Source organism: Lineus longissimus, chromosome 1 (assembly GCF_910592395.1).
Source record: "Lineus longissimus chromosome 1, tnLinLong1.2, whole genome shotgun sequence".
In the NCBI taxonomy this organism is placed as follows: Eukaryota; Metazoa; Nemertea; class Pilidiophora; order Heteronemertea; family Lineidae; genus Lineus; species Lineus longissimus.
The window spans coordinates 738823-764309 of record NC_088308.1 but is presented as its reverse complement, the minus strand read 5'-3'; the positions used below and the strand labels follow the sequence as shown (position 1 = coordinate 764309).

General features: G+C 43.2%; 1 protein-coding gene across 4 annotated transcripts; it reads right to left on the bottom strand.

Moving 5' to 3' along the window:
* Positions 1–3008: 3008 nt before the first annotated feature.
* LOC135483355 (uncharacterized) lies at positions 3009–25181 on the bottom strand. Of its 4 annotated transcripts, none has more exons than XM_064764204.1 (8): positions 24898–25181; positions 16596–16747; positions 14328–15265; positions 13179–13205; positions 9129–9167; positions 4743–5546; positions 4245–4600; positions 3009–4091 (listed from the first exon to the last, which is right to left on the bottom strand). In XM_064764204.1, the coding sequence occupies exons 1-7, from the start codon at positions 24988–24990 to the stop codon at positions 4245–4247; spliced, it is 2409 nt and encodes an 802-aa protein (XP_064620274.1). In that variant the 5' UTR covers positions 24991–25181; the 3' UTR covers positions 3009–4091. The 4 variants fall into 4 exon arrangements, with proteins under 4 accessions (XP_064620274.1, XP_064620256.1, XP_064620265.1 ...); XM_064764186.1 differs by lacking the exon at positions 24898–25181 and adding an exon at positions 19106–19489; XM_064764195.1 differs by lacking the exons at positions 13179–13205; positions 24898–25181 and adding an exon at positions 19106–19477.
* Between the last annotated feature and the right edge of the window lie 306 nt (positions 25182–25487).

Sequence of the window (25487 nt, the reverse complement as noted above, 5' to 3'; positions counted from 1 at the left end):
ATCCAGCGCAGATTCGAAGGAGTCACAACAACCACTGACATGTCTATCAGCTGACGTCGAGATTCGAAGGACTTACACCAACCATTGACCTATCTATCAGCTGACGTCGAGATTCGAAGGACTTGCACCAACCATTGACCTATCTATCAGCTGACGTCGAGATTCGAAGGACTTACACCAACCATTGACCTATCTATCAGCTGACGTCGAGATTCGAAGGAGTCGCAACAACCACTGACATATCTATCAGCTGACGTCGAGATTCGAAGGAGTCGCAACAACCACTAACATATCTATCAGCTGACGTCGAGATTCGAAGGACTTACACAAGCCACTGTCTCAGATAGGCCTATCTATCAGCTGACGTTGAGATTCGAGGACTTACAACAACCACTGTCTCAGATAGGCCTATCTATCAGCTGAAACCAGGACTATTCATCGATGGAGTTAAATTAAACAATGTTGAAGATGACTCTAAAGCCGCTGAAACTCGCGGTTGCAACTTGTATTGGATTTTCAATCGGAGTCGTTTTCTGTTTTTATATGTTTACGACTTTTCCAGACAGATTTCCATCCCGATCAAGAAATGTGTTTGTTGGGAAAACCGCTCCTGCAAAAGGCTCTGTTAAGTTAGAACCAGTGAATGGTGCTGAATTCGCTCAAGAGTTGGGCAATCAGAAAGCCGTTTCGCCAGTGGGAATGAAAACGGGGATACCTCCTATCTTTCACCAGACATGGAGCGGGTACATGATTCCGCAATCTATCGTTCCCTATGTAAAAACGTGGCATGAGTATCACTCTGACTGGGAGTACTGGTTCTGGCGAGACCAAGACATTGATTTATTCGTTCAAAAACTTTTCCCGTGGTTCCTCAAAACATTTCATGGCTACTCGAATCACATTATGAGAACTGATGTGTTTCGCTATCTGGTGTTGCATGAGTTTGGGGGATTCTACGCAGACATGGACATGGAGCTCTTACGGAAACTTGACCCTCTCTTGGAGGGAAGATCATGTATTCTGTCCCAGGAGCCTCTTGAACACACATATTTCATTTTTGGCTTGAAGAGATTGGCGAGTAATGCTGTAATGGCATCGGCCCCTGGTCATCCCTTCTTTGGCCAGTTGATCAAAGAGCTACCAACAATTTTCAAAAATTCACCAGCAAAAGACGTCCAGCAGAAAACTGGCCCAAAAATGTTGGAAAAATTCTTGCAAAATTATACAGTTTCATTGGAGAGAGACAAAAATCTAAACAGTAGTGCTTTTGCCAAAGTTTATGTGGCTACTCCAGACGAGATGCTGCCCCATTTTGACAACGGTCAACGGGCAAAGATAAGCTCTACATGCTCCCGTGGAATCAAAGATCCGGACTGGACTAGATTGTGCAACGATCTGAGAAAACGCAGCTTCAAGAATAAGGGGAATGGTGATTCGTTTACGACACATCACTGGATCCATTTCTTCGCGTCTTGGTTCAATCGGAAATATGCCGGTGTCGATGTCAGAGATTTGGTGCCCATTGTCAATATCACTGAACGTATCCTCACTAGGATGAAAACGAAATTTCCCTCTCCGTAGTATGCCCCAGTTGGTTGGAACTAGTGTAGGCCTACTGCTTTAAAATGACAAACCAAGGTTTCCAAATTGAGTTGAAACATTTTTGACATGTTCGTTTGCTACTAGCTGTTGAAATATGACAAAAATGTTCGTCACTGTGGTGAATGTGATGGTTGTCTTGTTGGAAGAAGCTCTTGTGTTGGCCATCATTTATCGGAGTCGTGGGCGAAGGCGCCAACAAATCAGAGTGACAACGAATGACATTTCACGGGCATTTTGGCGCGACATTGGTCAATACACTATGCCAGTGGCCGATGGTACGAGGGAAACGTTTAAGTCAGAAATTCCTATGGGGATTATTTTTTTATTTGACTTTCACTTATGAATCGTGCTACAGTGCATGTTTAATACATAGTGGTTGTCTTTCAAAATACATATGTAATATCCATTTTTGGAAACTGTCATTGTCATACTTTTTCAAAGAAACTACATGAAAACAATGAAAATGTGTTGATTCGTTTGATTGCATGGGATGACCATCACGACCAAACTATTTTGTGAGTTGAAGCAAGTAGAGCACATGACTTAAATTGCTAACCAAATGATGATCTTCACTTTGATTGTTTACGGGGATTGTACCTGACCAGTTCGCATTGACTAGCATGGCTATCGCAGTTTCTACCGAACAACCAGATGTCCTCGCACTCTGTATCCGCTACGAGGCGCTAGTGGACTGCGCGTATACCTTGCTGGTGAGCTTTTCTATTTCAAGGAAGGCGATTGAATATCACATAGCTATATATGGCAGCTCAGATTCAAAACATCTGTATGCCTTGCTTTACAGGTAGCTGACTGTATGCTAGCATGCTAGCTCTACCAGTGTGTTAGCCGCATGGCTAGCTCGACCCATGTAAATGCCGAGGTATACGATTCGTCTGCTAAGAGGTTTGTACTTGATCGTACTACGCAGACTAGCACCCCCGCTTTGTAAAAAGCAGTACGCACGTCCCCGGAAACCCTACTCCTTATATCAGTCACGTGTCGAGCGGACCTGAAGACTCCATGGCATTCCCACCTTCACCAAGCAACGCCATACTGGTGCATGTGTTCATTTCTCCCAACAGTACATCCGAGCCTATCATAGGCGTAATGACTTGAGTAAGAGCAACACGCGTGCAGATCGACTCCAAAAACCAGTCTGGTAATCAAAAACTACCCGCTGGTGGGGTTGTCGTATCCCCCCCCCCCCCATAAAAACCTCGTTGGAAGCGAGCGATCACAGCTGAAACCAGTCTAGCGGACCCGGTCCTTTACTATTGGTGTAGTGGTCGGTCGTGTTGACCGGCTCTGGTCAATTTGTCAGTGGTGGCCATCGAAAACCACCTTCTTACACTATCGATCATCTTCAAAATAAATGGGCGTCCAATTAAGAAAATACAACAACAACGTTGTGCTCAAAAATAACGTTTAATGTTGTTTTAATAGTTATTTATATATATTGCCAAATTGCAAGCTTATGCCGAGTGAACCTTGTGTGTTCATCCTCGTCGTATCGCAAGACAAAATCACGGGATACAAGCAAAGTGTATCTGCTTCTTGATGCAGAGCTTGGTGTATCCTTGTGTTATTATGCTTTCTTTTTTTTTGTTTTTGGTCGTACTACAAATATAGGGAATAGCCTTTTATCCAGGGAGTGGTAAGCACACGTATCCCCCCTCCCTCCCCCATCTACCTATCCAACCACCCCATGATATTCTAACACAAAACACCACACTCATGACACTCGTACCACTTGGTCACAACAGGCCCTGCGACCCCTTCTGGACAGCACTCGTCATCTAATGAACAAAGGTATAAACCCACATAGCGTCTTCACGAAATCCATCGTGTTTTACAATTTACCGACATAATTAATCCTTTTGTGACGTCATGATTTTGAAGCATTTGATTGGAGAAGATTACGTAAGCGTGGTCAGTGAACATTCCTCGTTGCTTTGATATCCGGCAACATTTTATCAATTGAAGCATATTTTTATATTTTTTCTCTAAGAAAGCACTCCGCTGAACATCACCGTAAGTTAATCAGTATCAATTATCCATCATGAATTATAAACAGCTCCTGTAAAATAGATATACGACTAGTCCCGCGGGCAAATATCAAAACCCCACTCCATTGAAGGCATTTCTGCATGCTATTTGTAAACTAGTATTTACGTAGTTGTAGCAAGAGATTTACCTTTAACTAATGAATCTATACACAATCTTACGAAATCGTCTCAGCAATCCTTATAGTACACTTATTTACAGAATCAAATCTATCAAACCCCCAACAACACGCCTCGTCTGCTCAGCAGAATATCCAACCACATATTTCGGATGAGTGAATGATGTCAAATAATCCAACCTCGTGTCCCGCATATAAAACTGTTCCTTATTTGGAGACCACACAAGTTCATGCCACACTAATACTGATGACGGAGATGATAGTCCTCTGAACGAGACTGTCCTTGTTGACACGATGGCCCGCAAACCTGAAACATGTATAAAAAGAAACCCATGACGCTTTCAAATTTGGAAACCAGCTGTCAGTGTCGACCTTTCTTATGCCTAATGTGTCGTCCAGCACTCTATCTACTTTAGGTGAGTCACAATAGGCGGATCCATAGCTTTATGCTCATACTCACCTAAAGGTCAGTAGCACCCTTCGAAGCGCCCCCTACAGGGAAAGCCATACGCGGAGGTGTAGCACCATGGGGTATCTGTGGCTGCATCCGTCCTCTGCTCGAATCAAACTGTAATCTATTAGGGCTAAACGTGGGCGTCGACCGGGCGTCGTCCTCCATCTTGAAGGAGACCGACCTAGGCAGAGTATCAGCTTTCCTTGACCCAGAGTCCTCACTATTTACACTTGAAGTCGACCATCTTTCATTATCGTTGTCACCACCTCCCCAACCTCGCGCTTTTCGGTTAAAATTTTTGAAGTCGGGACCTTCTTTTTTCTCTGCGGCTAGTTTCGTTTTGCTGTTGGGTAGGGCGGGATCTGGAAGAAAAGGGTATACTGAGTGGCTTTATGCAGTTAAGCTATTACTGAATACATTTTGGTAGTACATTGTACATGTAATAAGCGGTGGTTAACCACCTACACAAGTGTTCCGAACAACCCACAACCAACATCTTCTCACCTGGCCATCCCTGCTTCCGTGTTAAGCTATCAAACACATCACTGCCTATCGTGTGCCTCTTGTTGGAAGCTAAATGTTCAAAAGCCGGGTCGACATCACCGTGTGGATGCTCCATGGCCGCTTGCCAAGGTGTCTTCGAGGGCTTCGGTGTCTTCTTCAACCCCGCCCGCGCTTGAGATACCGCCGAAAGATCAACCTGCGGTTTCGGAGGTGCTTTCTTCACGTTATCTTCGTCAACGACCCAGCTTTCTGACTTGGCTCGACGTTTGGCAAAGATCTGTCCACCCCGTCCTTTCGAGGCATGAAGTGCTGCAGCTAAGCTGAAGCATTTCTCGGGCGCAACGGAATTATGTTGCGACTTTGGTGCTCGGAGCTTGATCTGTTCAAGTTGTTCCGGCGTGATGACGTTCTTCGTTGAAGGCAACTTGGTTGGGCCATAGTCGTCTTTTGTCTTCGGCAAGAGGGCCGGTGGCGGCGGCGGTGTGGGTTTCCATGTGGGTGCCCGGACTGGTTCGTCAGGATCGATACACTTGTACATCTTATGCTTGGGCTGCCCCGCAGGCTGCGATGATATGTTTTTGTTAGGTGCCGCCACCCCCGGCTCGCCCTCGAGTTCGTTTTCATGAATCCATTTCTCAGCTCTCTCTTTTCGTTTGGTGAACATTTTAGCTCCTCTGGAGTTCTGCATGGCGGCCTCCGTGGTGAGAACATTCGCCACTGATCGGGCCAGCTTGATTTGCTCTTCAACTGTGGGGAAGCTTTGCAAAGAGTCTTCGAAAAATGCTGAATCTGAGTATACTTTTTCTGGAAGGAAACGAAAATACTGTAAGGATAGCTGCATAGTGCTGAGTTTCAATGACTTCGGAGTAATCGGCGCAACGCAACAACGACATTTCGAAAAAGGATAAGGATGATAGCATCGCGCTGATCCTAAATTATTTCATGTGATAAATTTAATACTTTTTTAAGTTGGTGATCACCATTTTGACTTTCTCTGCCCTATTCTAGTGTTTGAGCATGCTTGCACATTATGATCTGGTCATTGTCGAGCTCCAGGATGGTCGATTCTCCATCTCGGCCTGTACGTCTGCTAACATCGGAGTTACTATAATGTTGTTACAATGCAGTTATGGTATCAGTTAGCTACGGTAATCAAGTCAGTTATCAACACAGTTAGTATTAATACTTTACCGTATAGTGCACAACATGATATTTAGTTTACATAATTCGACACATTACACGTACATGTATATAGATGTAGTTTTGGTGAGTTATTTGTGGTGTAAAAAGGCCGTCCTCTGACAGTCTGACCTCTAGTCACCATATGCATGCAAACTCTATTTTTTCATCAAAAGTGGCCCCAGGCGAACACGTGTCCCATGTTCTCTCCAAAGCTCTCAACATAAAAGTGTTATTGCCGCCCGTGCGACCTCAAGTGTGATGTTGAGAAACATGATAAAGGAATTCTCCGAGCCGAGATTATCGCGACGTAATCCAAAGAAATGCAAAATATTATAGGAGAATTAGGACGATTTGGTCTTTTTGCGCTTTGTTGAAAAAGCGGAATATGGCGCTGATAATAGATGAGAACTATGGCAACGCCTCGTTACGTCATCCCATCCAACCTAAAGGGTCACTATTTTGGTTTCATTCACCCTGACATATTTTTCTTCCGCCTGATTCCCTAGGTCCTGCCTCCTCTTTCATCCAAATTAAGGGTCGAAATCTGCCTCTGAAATCCTAATTGACAACTCTCAACATTCCGATGCTGATAATGATTGCTTTCAAAATAGATCCAGTGGTCTTTCCTCAAAATGAATTCATACCTCGAGTGTCCTAACCTGGTTGACATTTGGCCGACACCAGCTGTGGGCTTGGACTCTCTTAATAACTTGTAGTGTTTTTGTCAAAAAGAAGATTCCGCTTGTTACGTTAAAGGCTTGCATTAACATCTTCAGGCTGTTAGCATCGGTGGCGATTTCAGCCTCCGTATATCAATAATAAGAGGAACTGTCGCTTTTCAACAATGAACACTCATTGCCTTGATCTTTCTAGTTACCATTAGATGCTGAGTTTGATCATTCTTGTATTCTATTTCACACAGACTATAAAACGCTGATAGACACGGAAAGTTACTTGAGAGGCCCCCAAGTTTACCTATCAGTCGTTGCAGCTTGCTCAGCCTGAGTATGCTGTGCACGATTGGTAGTGAAAAAGATAACCTGGCGAGGAATGCAGGCTATAGCGATGTGCACTAGCTGCAATTCTGTAGGCCTCGCTATGCTTCTCACCAAGGTATTCGGATTATGAAGGGGAAACCAGATGATATCGCTGGTTCTCTTCAAGCAACAATACACTTAGATCTAAATGTTCTGGAGCTTTTCCGCCAACACAAATATTCACCTCTTCGAGATTATTTTGTGGCTTTTTGAGATTCTGAAAAATCTCTAAACCTCTCAGTAATATGTGCAAATTTGTGTAAAGCCGAAATGTTTTTTAAAAGCTAAAGAACAAGAGTGCACAAGCACGTCTCCCAGGCCGTTGTTTTCGTGGTCATGATGTTTACAGGGATCGGCGTTAGATGTAGGCCTATAACCTGCTAGATCAACGATGCTTCTCGGAGCCCGAAATACTGATCGAGTGCTTCAAAATGGTGAAACTACGAGAGAAGCCGCAACTGCATCGACTTGTACGTTGATACAACCACCGACTTCCTTCGTATCGAGAAATCGGTTATCTCAGCTCTTACATGTTTTACCTACACATAACGACCTGTAACCTTCGCAGTAACAGCCACATGGCTATGCTTTATAACACATACCCAGTAGCCAATTATAACAGTCTTAACAGAAACCCAAGCTAACCTGAAAGAAATAGTTATCTTAACTACCAGGGGCCGATATCTGTCTCGAGAATATATGAAATGTGCATACGAAAGGTATGCTATGTTGATTTATACGCTACACTAGTAGTTGGTTGTTTTGCTCTAGTGAAATGTACGAGCAAGTTGTTCGCCAAGCATCACAGCAACACCTTAAGAATCGACAACAAGTGAGAATCGTTTGGTATTGAACAATTCGATTTGTTGGTCCGTGGGATGGTTGACGGAGACGCATACATGTAACTCACAGAATACACGGAACAAGGAGATAATACATTTCTCGCCTTGATTAGGGCAACTCTGAATATCTCATCGACTGCTACACGGTGCTTAAAACATAGACAAAGACATTGGTATTCAAAACAAGGACAACTGTATTAAAACAAGCTAGAGCCTTGTCAGAGTGCAGTAGACGATCTATATGTGAAGGGTGTGATGTTAAAAGTGTGCATATCGATCTGATCGAAGTCTAACTGACACGCCTACTCGCTACAAATCTCTCGCAAAAATTCGTTCTGCTCACGATAAAACGGGTCCCAGATCATCGGTTTAACTTCTGCAAAATTTGATCAAGATTTTTTTCAATTTACTCATGAATTCAGCAAATAATGGTAAGCTACTGATGTTAAACTCCTTGGTATATCACCATCAAGAAGGATAACAACTGAACAACTGAACGGAGAAAGGCTGCATCATCAGGGACCTTAAACTAAACAGAAATGAATAATGTGATTGATTAATCAGAAACAATAACACTATTATGTTAAGCTACTTAATACAAACAACTGAAACTAAGAAATGTAAATATTTAGTAAACCCACGCGTAATTTTGCAAATGAAATGTGCACTGACTAAAATGGGTAAACTGGGAATGGAATAAAATGCAATGAAAAAGGAGCTGGTAATGACAGATCACGAAGGACAACGTCGACCTGGTGAGGATTTTAAAAGGAATACCAGTACTTCATGATCTACAATTACCAACACCAAAAAGGTATAAGCAAATTATCTAATTTCTACAAGAAAACACATCTATATTGTACTGCAAGGACTTTGTTAAACACGTGTTTCTTTGAATGTAACCAATACTCTGAAAAAATATATCGCCAAAGTATTTCCATTAACGGCATTAGAGATGACGAGTACTGCTCTTAGCAGCCACGGAGTTTTTGTCTGAGGACATTCTGCAGTTCTCAATACTTTTAGCCAAGCCATGGTACGTAGGCCATTCAAAAAAATGTAGCTGTCATCTATACTTTGGCCTTCCTGGGCAGTCTTTAGAAGTTCCCATGCCAAGTCGTGACAGATAGCCTACTTAGGCTATTTAGTTCATTTGAAAGTTGTTGTCTTTGATGAGGTTTTCTATAGATTTCCCTGCAGGAATGCGGCATCAAACTGCCAAGCAGATTCTTTGAAATGAGACACCATTCACCTAACAAAGTCTATGCAAGTGCAAGTTAAATGCGTAACAATAACTAATCAATGTTTATATAATAGATTCTCACTCGAGGCGGTGGTGTAGTCTATAGATGGATCCAAGATCACTGAAACAGGAGAGCAAATTAATGTGAGTTACATGAACCCATTGGTGTACAAACTCATCTGACAGGCCAAACAACATCTGGGGAAATTCTAGACTTCATTTTTGAGGTAATCATCAACATGTACAATACGTATGTTTACAGCAATACTGACTTTCAAACAGCATTCCAGCAGCGTTCAGCGTTCTAACATCTCCCTCCAACATTACCCCCTATTAACATGTCCCTCGTGTCATTGGTATATTTCTTTAAAGGTCCAGGATACTGTAGAAGACTGTCTCCTCTGAGACAAAATATAGTTCCTTTAGTTTAAAGGTCAATTGCCCGTTACCGAAAACTCTACAAATATAAATAACCGGTTATTATTAGTAGGGAGAGGGCCTGTCATTTCACTGAAAGTTTCTTCCTGCAATGTTTTGACGACAGGAAAGCATTCGATGGAAAGGGGCGAGTGATGCTTGGACAACGGTTCATCAGAAACCAAATAAGGCATAAAACCAAACGTTACATTACCATTGCCATTACCATAACCTATTTTTTAACTTTTCTCAAACTAAAACTGATATTTTTCTCCTTCGGATATCATACCAGTTCATTTCAATATAAAGTTCTTATGTGCATTGGCTATCTTTGCTCTTTTATTTCGTTCTTGTCTCCACGAGATGTGGCTCGGAGAGTTGAAGAGTTTGAAAGAAATCTTAACCTCAGGGAACAAAACCAATCTCACGGTCAGTCCTCACTGTACCTACTCACCACTGCGACAAGGCCGAGTCGTCTTTGCCACACACCTTTTCATACTAGGAGTGTGTCCCGTGACACCGCTTGGACGAAGGTTATTCTCCATTTGTTTACCCATCTTAGAGAAGGCTGCCACCAAATCCCGTGATCCTTTGAGTTCACTATCCGTTGAAAAAGACGGCGAAGTCGGCACGTCAGATTCACTAGCGTCCGCATTACCGACTTGTTCATAATCCTTCCGTGACCATGACACCTTTGGCTGCTCGGGTTCATCCGATTGCCTTTGCTGCGAGAACAGACTAACTAATGCTTCTAATGTTTCTCGCCCGATCGAAAGGTCACCTCCCTCTTCTAAGGAGGATGTGACCAGTGTGTTCGATCTGGGCCTGGTATCAGTCTTAGTGGCCCAAGAAGGCAGACTTGTTCGACGCCCGCTGCAGGCCCTGGGCCTCTTCCCCGTCGACTGGAAGAGCGTGACCAACTCCTTTATGTCAATCGGTTCTCTCGCTGCCTCCCCATCTTTGCAAGCAGATAGGTGTTCCTGTGATTCATGACCACCACCAGCCGTCCCCAGTCGCTGTCCCTCTACTACTACACAGCTTCGTTTGGCCACAGCTCCACTCCTTTGCCATGCATTCCCCTGTTTTTCCTTCGGTGAGAACAGGCTGACAAGATCCTGTATCGAAATCGCTTCAGCCGTTTGGTCGGCATCTTCGGCACAATTCCCCAACGCCTGCACTTCATTTCTTTCTTCAGAAGCCGACTTGGTTCCTCCTGTCGTATTCGCAGACCCTTGTTGTGACTTCTGTGCAAAGATAAGCAGTAGATCTTGTATGGAAAGTGATACATCATCGTAACGTTTCTCAGAACCATCTGTGTTTGTATCAACGTACCTCTCTTTTTGAAGCGTAAGAGTGACATCCTTTACAAGTTTGGTGTCCTGCACTCTCCTTGGCCTTCCCCGAGATTGATATCGGCTATCCCTTACTCGGAAATCACTACTGCCAACGCCATTGCCTGCTGCGTTGACCATCGGTTTTGCACGAATGTAGTACTCATCTCCATGTAAAACAGTTGGTCCATGTGATCCACTTTGATATATAGAGGTTGGCTTCTGTGTGTTTGTTTCTGCTTGCGCATTCGATGACTTCTTTGCATGTGATGTTTTCAAACGTGTTGCCTCTATTTCCTCTGCTGTGCTCCCCTTTAAATCCAATGACCTATGAGTCTGTACTGCTTTCCTCTTGGAACTTGACGACTTATTTCGCTGCAAGGCTTTCTCTGTCTTCTTTATCTGCAATGACTCGTTTTTCGTGAACACCTCTTTGTTCTTTAAATATGATGACCCATTGGCTAGCATTGCTGTTCCTTGTAAATCTAAAAACTCGTTTATGACAAATATTTTTGCTTTCGAACTTTGTGACCCATTCGCCTCTACAGTTTTTTCTTTCAGACTTGGTGACTCATTTTTGCGAAATCCTTTTCCTTTGAGTGCTTTGAAACCAGACGAGTCGTTGGCCTGAAGTGTCCCTAGTGAATCAACAATTATCATTTCCTTCTTCCTTTTTGTGGCATAAGACGCTGTCCGTTTCGGTTTGGCGTCTACTCCCTTATCGTGTTGGATTGCCTTTTCTGGCTCATATTCACTTTCGCCTTCTCGCCTCGTCGAGGTCTGCCCTGTTGGTGCAAACTGCATTGTTCCTTTTGATTTGGCAGACACCCTATCTTCGCTTTGTTCAGTATCCTTTCCAGTCACATCTTTGCTTTCAGCTTCCCTTCCCGTCAAAGATTCGAATTCTTGCAGTAGAGACAAAACCGTGCCTTCCATGTAGCTCATGTTTCCGCATCGACTGCATGGGCAATTACAACGCAAGAAACGTCAAGTGCATCCACAATGCAGTTTCTGTGCAAAGTGCAAAATAAATGCACTGCGAAGTTGTCGATTTCCTGCATCCAGTTCCATTGTCAAGAATCGATCGTTGGACCAACTGCCAGAACTTTGGGCGAATAGAAAAACGTGTATATATATCAATGAAGTAATCTAAGTCTAGCTCTGACTCCATGTAATGGCAGGTTGACGTATATTTAATATGCTGAAAATGTGTAGTTTTGACAAAGAAATCCATACCTAGGTTTCTGGCGTTGTTTATGTAGGTATCGTGTTGTGAAGAGGACTGGTAACTGGTGACAACCCGTTCCTGAACTTGCGGAATGCCATAATCAAATTAAAACAAGTGTTTTCCACTTTCAAACCAAATTGAACTTGACGAGGTGTTGTTGCGATCACTACATAGCTAGATGTGCTGTCTGGAGACCAAGGCTACAAACAGCTACGTTCAAAGGAGACAGTTTTAAAACGGGTGGCCATTTCATTACGAAGTTACCTTTGGAAAAGCGACTACCTACAATCATTTTAATGGTAAATCATAATGAATCAAACCTTGGACAAACTAGTATCTCTACATTGTATCTCTGTCATTCGAAGTTTCTTGTCTGCTATTGACGCTTAGGTAACGTTTGGTTTTATCCCATGTTTCATGATGGGTTAAATGGGACAGGACCGGGGAAGTTACAATGCTCTTTGTAGACAACATGATATGCACTGACTCTTCACAATACAGAGACGGTGAAATCATGTTACCATTTTCGCAACTTCTTGTAAAACAGCAATGATCTTTTTGACGGTTCCGTCGGGTACCATTGCAGTCGAGGGTGGAAGTTGAAATGAAGCATTTAACAGATATCTTACAGGATGTTTGGGGGAGGGACTGTCCAGTAGATAAGCATGCCTTAAACGCACATCACATCCGATCTTGGCAAAATATTATGGTAAAAGAACGAACATGACAAGTGGTATTCACATTGAATTACAAAAATGGATGTAAAAAGGGATCGATTTTAGTATGGCATGTTTGATATATCATCATACTGCTCCATACAAAAATCAGTAATAACTGCAGCGAAAACCCCATAACAAAGTTTGCTGATCCAGCTGTTTCAATAAAAAAGGTCTCGTATTGCATCATGTGCCAAGTTTGTCGGAACCAAGAGCACCAGGGATGCTTGATGTAACCAGTGTTTCAAAGGTCTCTTGTTGTACACACAGGCATGCAGAACAGCGCAGGTTGGGCAATGATATCTCGATCAGTTCGAAATGTCTGGATATTCACTTCTTTGTCGCTGATCATTTATCTGAGTTCTGACTGAGCAAAAACTTTGTTATGGGGCTGACGATGAAATGTAGGATTAGATCAAATGGAAACATAGATCCCTCACTCTTAAAGAAAGGACTGTGAACGAGTGCTGAAAATCGAAGAGAATTAAGATATAAAACGGAAGATATCGAATATCGACTCACCATAAAACCTTGAAGCTTGACATGCAATTGCCAAAGCACAGTATCAATAACATATTGTAATATTTTGTAACAGGAATACGTATTAGTACCGGATGATATATTCATGGTGACACTTCATTAACGCTGGCATCATACACGTCTTTTGTTTCTGTCATCTTGTTAAACACCTGTAGACATTCATTAACTAACTCGACGTTTAACCAACTTGTGTTAAGTTTCTTTACCGACGCAATCTTAAGCTTTTAGCATGACGGGTTACTAAATGTATTTTTAAACGATATTAGCACAGCAGGATTACTTAAAAAAGGACTGAGGCAACGACCAAATCTCATATTGTAATAGAATGAAACCATGTCACAATCGTTACAATATCGAAGTAATTGTGATTGTAAATCTATTCAACTGTAAATTTTAGAAATCTTCCCCCAAAAAGATGTATTTCAAGTTTCAAGTTTCAAACTCTGAATATATATATGCTCATGTTATCTGTTGGTTGAAGTGTATCTTGCTATAGATAGTACAGAGAGTTGAGGCTAATTGCTGTTTATTCTGCTTGGCTTAAAAAATGAGCCCGAGTGTGTGACGTCAGCCGCCACTCCAAGTGGAAAGCAAAACATCTTCAACAGAAATAGCAAATGGAGGAAAAGTTCCAGGATGTATTTCATCGCAAGGTAAATGGTTATAACCTTCGAAACGAAAAATTTTTCTTCAAATTAGAATAATCTTTCCGTGCACTTCCACTACATCTTCGAATAAAAGAAGTTTGACAAAGAGGGTGAGTCGTCCTTTCACCAACCTCGAAGTTGGCAGACAGTTAATTGACTACAGACTTGAATTGAAACAGACTGTCGAAGAAAATCTGCAGAAACTGTGTATTAGTTTGCTTTTTGCCTCTGTCTATGATTCCTGCATTCGTGATTGTGCAAAGACTTTCTCAATTATGACGCTGAAGGTCGATATGAGTAGAACCGAACAATCATACCGATATTATCAAACACTTTTAAAAAGGTTTTCCTACTTTGCCTGTAATAGGAGTATAGGTTGCAGTTATACAACCATCTACTTACTCTTTCTTAGCCTGGAGGGGGATTCTGGTGGCGTTTCATCAAATGATTCCTGCAACAGTTTCGAAAGAGAAACAGGCTTCATTCCTGGCGTGGCAGGCATCAGTTTCGGCGTGGCCACATCATACGTCTCCGGTTCCATCCCGTGTTCGAAATATTGCTCGTCGTAGTGATTATTACCACTATCCATTTCTTCATAGGGTCGCATGGGTTCTTCCTGCTGCCGTGGGCCCGGTTGGTGGCCCTCCCAAAGCGGAACCGGTGGTGGTGGGCCTTCCATCATGTCATGGCCAGGTAACTCTTGCTGAGGCTCGTAGTATTCCTGTTGCGGCTGCCATTGTTGTGGTTTCCCGAACTCCTGTTGCTGCTCGTATTGAGTAGGTTGGAACTGAGGAGAGATGTTCTCCTTCTCCGTTTGACCACTCATGGCAATGTTCAGAGTTATTGCACCACGGTCGTCAACATGTTTGCCTACTACAGACGGCCCAAACTGCTGCTGTTGACCTTTGACATCCTTGACCTTGAACATTGGTACCCCTCCACCGCCACCGGAAGGCTGGTTACCACCAAACGATGGCTGTCCTCCGCTGAATCCTGACTGTGATGTCGGTGCCTGAAACTGTGATGTCGGATTTTGATATTGGGAAGGCTGTGGTTGAAACTGGGAAGGTTGTTGGAAGTTGTTGCCGACTTGTTGTAACACTGGGCCACCGCCGTAGCTTCGTTCTTCCCGCCTGACCGATGTCGTCTGCGGTCCACCGTACGGGCCCTGAGTCGTCATGGTCTCCGTCCGGGTTTCCTTGACGCCAGCGGGGCCATATCTCTGCTGGACGGTCGTCCGTGTGCTTCTTTGCTGAGCGTAATTCTGCTGCGCGCCCCCGTTGAATACCATTCCTTGTGACTGTTGTGGTGGTTGGGCTTGAGGGTCTCCTCCCGGCATCCTGTGAAAACAAGACATGGTATAGAATTAACCGACAATGCTGGCACAGCTGAGCACAGGTATTCCTCGGTTTGTTCAGAACGAGAAGACTTTGCGAAATGTTGAGCCTCTTCAGACGATACTGAGAAAAGGTTGAAAGTGACATCAGATACGAGTTGGCCACGACCCAATCCCGCGTGACCGTGAAATCACGATATCCTAACTATACCTATAGGCTGCTGCAACAGAAAACATACAGTAGAGATAGAATTCGTATGTTTTTGTAACCACCTTCGTTTTTTGTTGGCGTGCTTGAAGGAAAGGCGTAGTTTCTTCTTTGTTGTTCTGACTATGCATAGAATGGTACCTTAACCCACTCAGTGCCTTTACAGGTATAGAATGATTGGTTATATTTCATATCATGGTAGCACCAGCCGTAAGTGGCTGAGCATCAAACTTGACGTGACCACCACTTAGACTTCATGCTGAGTTAGTGACTAACTTGTTTAGACAGCCGGGCCCTGGACTAAGAATGGGAACATATTCTCTTAACAACACACAGGATCCGCATTCAAATAATTGCCCTAAGTGCAGATAAAGCATTTAGCAGAATCTCAAGCAAACCATATCAACAGGTTGCTGGTTTGATCAGTTGGCTGTTTCCTATCATTCATGGTACGTGAGATCAAGATGGCAGTCTTCCGATCCGATCTATTTTGATCTATCTGATAAACATTGATTTCATCTACAACCTCTCCGTTAACCGCTTGTGGATTTACATACCGAGGAAGTAAAGCTTAGTTCGGGATTGCAAAATGAATAAAGACTCAATAGCTAGTCATATTTGTGAGGAAAATGAATGTAGGATTAAAAAGGCTGAAGTAAGAGTGGGAATGGCTAGGCCACACTTTCAGGCAACCAACATTACCAGGCAAGCCTTCAGATGGAACCGCCAAGAGAACCAACGACCAGGCCAAGGTAGACTAGACCCCGTAGCGTGCACTCTCGCAGTCGATCCATCGAAAATGAGATAAAGTCCTTGCAGCTGTCATGGAGGCAAATACTATAGCAGAGGCAGTGGTGCAGGAGTTTAGGAGGTGAAGAGGTGAACGACCTGTGCTTCAGATGCAACCAACAGGTTCACGTCACTCAAGTAAGTCATTCGACATCCGATTCCAAACCGCCAGCAACTCTACACTGTAGTCATTGTCTTAGCACCAGATTGGCAGTAACTCGCGCCTTGCGAGTGTCTACCACTTGTCAAGTACCAATATTTGTCAGTCCACGCAAATCATATTTCTGAAAGCGTTATGATTGGATATCTTGTTATCTTATCGCACTTTAGGACCTACCTGATTATTTCTAGTACGAGTCTGTCTCCGCTGTTATCAATGGTCTCCATTGCCTCTGAGTGGCTCAGGTACTGGCAGTTGACGCCATTGGCCGCGAGGAGGATGTCCCCTTCCTGCATATCACCCAGAGCTGCTTTACTGCGCTTACGGACCTGGAACGACAAATGGTACTTGAGTGTTTAATAGATGCTTTCGTGCAGATCAATCGAGGATGCGTGAAGATCTTAAGCAAGACTGCAGCGTCAGGGAAAACTTCATCTTCTTGAAGCTTACCCTTGGGTGCCTGATCGTTTTTTCACCAGGTCACAAACTGTTTGATAAAATCTTTCACGATTCCGATACACAGCAAGACAAACCAAGGTAGACGGACAGACAAGTGAAGACGCTACGATTATGTTGATGTGTGGTTATCCAATTCACTTCTTAATGAGTAGGTAATGTTGGACTTTCTATAAAAAATGAAATAAGGGCATTGTTATCGGCCGAAGAAGATCCCTCTTTTCGAGAGACCGATATTATTTGCCCACTGATGTCCTTCACATTCCAACGACATGTGTCACAAGTGTCCAGGGACTGTCTTTTGACGATCACTGTCATTCAACATGACAGGTAAAACAACACGTTAGACATTCTTGAGGAGGTCATTGAGGTTCGAAATCTTTTTAATCAGGGTTTGGGTCCGCGAATTATAACAACTCAATCAGGGGATGCCTCGACAGTACCAATTACCTTGGCGGTGGGTGGTCGTGTTGAATTGTTTGGATGCTGATGATGACAGCGGGATTATCTACTCTTGCAGGCGGAGGCCGAGTCGATTCCACAAATAGGAATTGTAATCTGAATATTTGATGTGACCAAAAGAACTGAACGTTTCATCTTACAAGACGAGTGAGACTTAGAAATCAGTGCACCTGAGTGAGGTGTTCGCCCACGAGCAGTGATTTCTCCTTTGTCCAGGAAAGCATCTGGTGACGGCCGACATTTGTGTGATACCTCAGACCTTGGAAATTTTGAATCTTCGATCTTGAAGCTCCGACTGATTTTCTTTCATCAGAGATGTCTACGCGCCCAGCTACAAGCTCGATCACGAAATACCTGATATAGTAGTACAAGCCTTTACACAAGGCACATGGGTGGCTAATTCTCGTAGGACTTTTATGTTGAATCATTCCTTCACTTGATACTTGGCCTACCTTACAATTCTATTTCTGTGACGGCAATGACGACAGATCCACCTGCTCTTACCATGTATATCACAGTGATATAACCAATAATTCTCTTGCGAATCTCTCTCATTGACAACGAAAAATGCTTTTGAATGAAAACGAACCTTGAGTGTTTTGGTTCCATATGTTAAATGGTTGAGTGTGATAATAGCACCTGTCCAATATGTATAACCTTATTTGAAATATCCCTCTGGCGATTTCGCCAATACTATTATTGGTATTCTTTTATGATAGGCCTGAGACATTTTTTTCGAACTTTCTTTGTTGCGATGTAAGATTCATAGATTGCTCTGGATTTGGAGGTACATGTACATGTATATTATTAAAAGGGAGTTGTCGAATTGCGAAGGTTGGAACTTTCATTACAGAATTGCAAAACGTTCGTTTTGAGTAACGAAATCTATACACTCCTCACGGTGATTCAGGTGTAACATAAGGTTCATTACAGAGTTACGAAGCTTCTGTTTGTCATGTTGATACAGGTATTGTAGTGGAACATTCTTTACAGAGTTACGAAGCTTCATTGTGGAGTTACGAATCAAGTAAAAAGAAGAAGACGATGTGTGGTGATGATTCAAATCTCATGACGACTCACGTCAACAACTGGCTCATTTAACCCCGACGATAGATTTGATTACTTTGTTGTGAAAACATAAGATGCAGTGCTTCAGCCTACGTGTGTATTGATTCGTTACTAGACCGCCACACCCATTAAAAAATGATTTACTACACATGCATTCTTCTGATGATTCATTGTGTGGACATGCATGTCGTGTACGGTCTGCATGTAGCACATCAATAGCACAGATGTCTCTATTCAGTTATCTAGTCGGTTGAGGATTGGGATTAAATGGAAAATAATTGAAAAGCGCATCTCGCAGCCAGATGCTGCATCCGTAACCAATAACAAATAAGCGCAATGGCAAACCATAATACCAGGCAGTGAAGTGCTTTTAACTAAACAGAACAGAGACCTCTAACAGGAAACTAATGCCGCCTCTATCTGGTTCCATAGCTGACCTAGAGAAACAGCGATGGTCCACATAACAATGACATGTGTATGCTGAAACAGGACTTCCCTTTATTACCATATACACGTTCGATTTCATTAACGAAACACCTAAATTAATAATCAACGACTGCATCACCGTTAATTAGTGCAACCGGATCCTGACGGAAAACGTGCAACACATCGTAACACCCTCTCGGTAGGTTCCCCCCTCTGGAAGTGCTGCATGACACGTGATTTTCGTCTCAAGCAGGATGTTTTAAACCAAGACATACCTGTGTTTGCGGTGCTCTCTTGAGATAGACAAGGACGCCCTTATCACCGCCCATCACGTCCATGAACGCTGCTCGCCTCACGTCCATCTTGTTATATCGATCCTGATACAACCTGTGTTGCCGTGCTATATCCATGTCTAATGAGAATGTACACAATCCGAAGATAATAGTCCTGTCTTTTACGAGTAGTAATAGACTTTTGAACAAATCTACACAGAGGCAATCTTTAGATGCAAACTTGAAGCATGTTACATCATTCCTATCGGTGATAGATAGTCAAGGTGACCAATAAATCCCGTTCCAGAAGACTATCCGCGCCAAAGCTGTAATCACTGTAATATGGCCTTACCGATTTCGCGAATGGTGGCTGACGAAAGGTCATTGGTACTTCCGTTGGTACTTACTTCCGTTTCAGAAGCAATGCATTCAAGGGAGTTAGGTTAACTTCTCCTTCACAAACTAAGGAGGCGTCAAATGACTCCTATATGCGAAAACTAAATGAACGACGAAACTGGTCCTTGCTGGCGGAGATGGTAAAAGTAGCTGGAACATCCAGATGGCCTTCCTAATCTTCGGGTGAATCTTGAAAGTAAATTGTCCAGCAACTAAATAACCAGCAGCACTCAAGGCTGTACGGTTCTTGTTTCAACAGCTGTGCACGTCAAATTGTCGAACTCCGATGATATGACACGACTGACATCCCAATGTCAAGCCGATCCGCACTCCTCCAACTCACGGTCCGACTGTCATCAATGGCAGCTCCATCAGAATGGCATTCCGAATGTGAACGCTGGCTCTTTTCACCGCACGAAAATAGCAACCATCAAGAGGAAAATCGGCGGTGAATATGACACTGGCTGAAGGAGGGGAGCCGCCCGTCAGGCTGTGGTTGGATACTGTTGCGGACTGCAGCCCTATGCGCCACTGCTGCCTTATGGCTGACTGATATAGGCTGTCGCAGACTTCCCGATGCTACTCCGGCGGACTGCCCAAGGCACCTACGATGCCCGGGAGACGAGGAGGCGCGGATACATCCACGCAGATGCGAGTAGATTAATCAGTTGTGCCTCTATATTCCACACATCACCGTCATTATTCATGCCATCAGTATCGCCACTGATCCCATACCTGAGAAGTAAAGTCCTCAAACTGCTGACACAGAATCGATATAAGTACAGTTGCAGTGTCAAGCAGAGGCAAATCCTCGTCAACCATTCAATACATGACTCATAAACTGTATAGGATGTGCGTTGGTCATTCTGTCCTAGGCTTCATGATATGTAGAAAAACGTCAGTTTCTATTTTGATGACGGAGAGGATTTGCTTGTTCGAAAACAGCTATGACTGGCCATTTCATTTTTCATCCATGCTTCATTGCTTTTTCTTACATTCATTGTAATAACAGCATCTTTGCATTACCGTAATAGCATGCTTAAAAACCTTAGAATGGAACTCTGATCGAGCTCGTTTATCACGAAATGAGAAGGAATAAGCTCAATGGAGTACGGAACTGTCTCAAAGAGGAATTTAGTGGCTTGGTCTGAATTTGATATCGGCGATAAAGCACAATAGTCGATCAAGAATTACGATTCGCTTCAGCGGGAGACGCTGCCTCTTTCGAGCATGCATCACACCGCAAAAAAGAACTTCCAAATCTGACCTAACCCCTGTCGGGCAGAGGCAAAGACTCAGTGGGGGCGAGAAAAACTTAACTGGTCATTTTGTCCGATCTCTTTCTGGTTTGTAAACCCGCTTTTATGGGATAATTATTTCAGGATTGGTTTAGAAAGGCATGTTATGCTAGAAGCGTCAGGTTAAAGATTTAGGGGCGCAAATTGCATCATTAGACGTTTTGGTGAGATGGTGATGAATTCTTCGGTGTGATTAGAAGATGTTTAGTGCCTTTGCCCAGCAGCTGTAGCAGGACACATGGGGTTCATGCCTTTTGCTACGTTTTACATCGTGAGCTAAAAAAGGTTCTATGGCTGATAATTTGTATCAGATTAACCCGGTTCAGACATGGCTTCAGAAAGCTTTGTAGGAAGTGATACAGATTGGACCGATTGTAGGAAGTGAGTCACTGGCGTCGAAGTCGGTGCACGTGCAGAAGTGGAAAACGTCCAACTGGAAAAAGTGTCCGGTTCTACGCACGTGTATTCTGACGAATTATGGTAAATTGTTCTATGGATAGCCGTAGAATGTTTCATGCTGGGGGGGGGGGACTTACTCTTTTCCCCCTCTCTTAACCCTGGCATGTCACATGCATCTATCATCACACCACTCAGGATACATTGTTCGTGAGAATGACATACCCATCGCCTTCCCATTTCGTAAGTCCGAACAATCTCGGAGTTAAACCAAGAATAAAATAATACCGTCGCTCTTCTTTCCTGAGGGTATTTATAAACATCCGGAAAGACGATAACGACAATTTCTCAGGGAGGCTATTTTCGATACAGAAAGGAAAGTGGTTATTTTTATCTGTTCTGTTATTCTCGAATAATCAAGATGAATTCCATAGAATCGACAAATGAAGTGATTTCTGAAGTGCTTTACAGATTAGGAACCGTTAGTTGTGGTGTTCGTGCTGAATGGCTGCAGTCTATTTACGGGTGACCTAGTGCAGAATGTCCTTGGACAAAAACTCCGTGGCTGCTAAGAGGAACTTGCTAGGCACAACAGTGATTTCAGATAAGATCGTCATCTCTAAATTTGATTGATTTACCGGCGACCTTGGAGAAAACATGTTCTTTTTTTGTTAGTGCGTCGAATTCAACCACATTGTTCTTCCGACGGACGGACACTGAAGGACTCTGACCGGCACCCCAGCAACGTAAAGCCGACTTCAGAATTTCCATCATCAATTACAGTACAATGTCAAGTTTGCTTTCGGTTTGGCAGCCATTGATGAAGGCGTTGAAGGGTACTTATGCTTCGCCTTGATGCAAATACACCACTTATAAATGGTACTGGCGTTTAAAGAGAGCATGTCGACAAGTTTGGCATCATGTCTTATGTTATGAGAATTAGTTGTGCCGACACCATTATTCAACTGAAAGTTGCCAAATGAAGGTTATGTCTGAGTCCCGGCCGGCTGCATCATGCATTGTTTAGTACTCTCTGACCATAGACCTCGTGCAGCCTTTAGAGGCGACCTCACCGCAGCTGACTCGATATGAATTCAAACAGTTTTTGTAAATCGCTGATAAATGATCCAGATAATAATTGCAAGATCGTGTCGATACGGTAGCAATAAAAACGTGGAAAAGAGCATCCTTCATTAAAAGATTGATTGCATCTAGGGAGAATTGGGAACAAGCAATTAACTTCCCTCCCCAGATCCCCAACAGTGCAAGATTGATACAACAGTTGGCAGCACAGACGTTTGGCCAACTTATCAACAAAAGGGCTTGCCCGGGAGTCGAACCCGGGGCCTCTCGCAGCCCGAGTGAAAATCGTACCACTAGGCCAACGAGACGTTCTATCGGCTACCTGTGTTACTGGTGCATTAATACAACAGGTGCCAGCACAGACCAGTGACATGATACGTTTTGCGAGTGAATATCATCGAGCCGGTTTCTTGTTGGTCAAGGGCAAGTACATCGGGACAAACAACCAGTCGTCTCTACCCCAGGTAGGTAATCAGGTACAGACGCAAGATGAAAGGGAATGGCGGCCAACACAAGAGACTACGTCTACACATACATGTATTAACAAGAATATTGATAATTTAATTCTTGATATTAAGGGCTTAAGTAAGCAAGTAATACTAATCAAATCAATTGCAAGAGTTATGGAACCAAATAAAGTTCATGACATTATCTGTTACAATCTCGTAAGAACAATACTTTACAACTCAATTTCGCGCATGAGTTTTTGGATGGAATTGTTTCGAGACTGTTAATAACGGGGAATTCACTTACGGCATACTTCAAAGGAGGTCTGAGTTGGATTATGACCAGCTTGGTGAAGGTGAGAGTAATGCAAGATATTGGCTTATGTAAGCCATTTCATCATAAAAGCTGTCAGAATAACCACCTTAATAATTTTTTTTTAAAATAGATAGCAATCACTCTCACAAAGCTCTTCTTCTTCCAGCTTGTTCAGCGTTCGCTCTGCACTTGCAGGTGTTATTCTCCAGGTGGTATCCCTCTCATATTCAGGTTACAGTTAGCTGGCTTTGATCTGAGGAGAAACAATATGCTTTTTCGATGATGTAGGCCTACCTCTCGATCTCTTCACAGTCATTGGTTCGGTAAGTATTCCTGCAACTTTGCAAGATTGATTTTGATTGGATTAAAACGTTCCAGTATCCGATACGCTTTTTTGGATCCGCCATTGCTTTTTTGATCCGATACGATATGATTACCTGAGATCACATGATGTAAATCGAACAATGCCAATTGGCCAGGAACATTTTCTTGCGTAATATACAATAGGAGTGGTCGGTCTTCCATTTGGTCTTGAAGGTTCCTGGTCGTTTCGTTCTCAAATATTTGCAAGAGAAGTCGATGTTTGCCAGGACAAAGCACGCACCATATGCAGATGCAATTAGAGCCCAATTTTATTTGATACAAACATATTAAATGAAATAATAAGGAAAACCAATGTTATGTTTATCAGCCTTTGGTAACGCGATAGGTTTGTCTTACAGTTTGTGTACCAATAAGCTTATTAATATAATTGGATACATAATATTTATGAGCATGTGGAAGAAGTACTGGAATACATCAGCATGGTGTATGTCAACTTGAATATGTCTATGCAGAGGTAAAACTTCGTATAGAGAAAGAAGAAAATCTCCCCCTTAAAAAAGAGTCTGGCCGTATTGTATTTTGACTGATTATGGTACATGCATGGTGCTATCGGGACCGTCAATAGCTCGGAGATCAAAGCGCCTAATAGAATTCAGGCATTACGAAAACTCTTTCTGTCAATAACCAGATATGTTGGATCTCGCTAGAACCCTCCTCGTCTCGTATTGAGATATGACGCCTGGATACTTAGATGGACTGGTGCAATTTGCCTGTCGGCATCAACCAACAAAAAATGTTTCACGACTGGTGAGGGTATAACCATGATCCAACGACGGCCATGGACGAATCCTGGATCCCCTGATCAGGCGTGGGACACTCTACTGCAGAACTATCAATTCTTGCTATGACTAAACCTTTGATCATGATTTTCCTATTCGATAAACAACTTTTGCATATTTTTCTCTTGCTATACGATCGTGCTTGGCTACATTATTCCTAGATCTTTATACCTGTTCAAGTTATTGCTTCAGGAGGAGGCGAGCTCGATTGGAATGTTCGAGAAACCTTTACTCATGTACGTCAACCTATATGTGCACATTGTATCGATGCAAGTAAGCGTTAATCCAGATGGACGTGTAGCAGTTTTGAATGTCACCATAAAAAAATTGTATGAGGTGGTTCTACAGATACCGTACTGTTATCCAAAATTGGTAGCTACGGTGCCCGTAACCGCACTTTATTATTTGGATGCAAAAATGGACTGAGCAGACTTCAACAAGGTTCGATCACTCCTGGTTTGAACCAGCATGCTCTTTGCCGAACATTTTCATAACATTTGCTTTAACATGGGAAGACCACAAACTGTCCAAATAAACAACAATTGAAGACACTTTCAAAACAATAGTTAGGAAGACTGTTGTCCGCATTCCTATTTGTAATTCAATAACAGATATGGGGAATATTTCCGGGTGGTGGCGGCATGTGACAGAAAGAAAACCTGGCCCCTCTAAACATGCATCGAAAGAGTGGTCTTACCTTCGAAATTCTCAGGGGTCCTTGTCCCTCTCCCTGCAAGCGAAAGCCCCAAGGGCCACCCCCAGAAATTTCTATCCTCATTTTCTCCCCCATGATGACGGTGTATTTCGTGGGCCTTACTTCCCACTAGGCCCTTCGGTACAGCATATCCTTGGGTGTAGTTGAACGAGAATACCAGAGATCTCGGTGAGTGCCTCTGCAGCGGATGCCAAGAATGCTCGACGTGTTGTTGGCGCGATTGCAGGAGTAGCCTGCCGCTGAATTGCCAGGTACAGCCAGGCTTTACGAGAGATGAGCAAGGACTTCATGAGTTAAAACATGGAAAGCACCTAGCTTCTCCAGGTAGATTTTGAAACGCAACGCCCACTGACGAAAGAGAACAGAAATACGAATTTGCCCGCATGTGGCCTACCCGCTTTGTCAACTATCATGCTTGCTAAGCATCACCGAGGGGTGTATACAATCCGAAGATCGAAGACCGCAGTTGTGTGCATTTGATTTGTTATGGCTCTGATTCGTCCTCTTCGAAAAGGCCTTTCGTGCCCCCCCCCCCCCCCGCCTTGGGCAAGCTCTAGTGAACTCACACAACT

Excerpts from the sequence above, each read along its gene's own strand:
- LOC135483355 (XM_064764186.1), bottom strand. The coding sequence starts at position 19,240 with ATGGATATAGCACGGCAACACAGGTTGTATCAGGATCGATATAACAAG. Across the intron at positions 9,168-13,178 it reads TCACAGTCCTTTCTTTAAGA|TGATCTTGGATCCATCTATA; the intron begins GTGAGGGATCTA and ends CTCCTGTTTCAG. Across the intron at positions 4,601-4,742 it reads ACGGAAGCAGGGATGGCCAG|ATCCCGCCCTACCCAACAGC; the intron begins GTGAGAAGATGT and ends CTTTTCTTCCAG.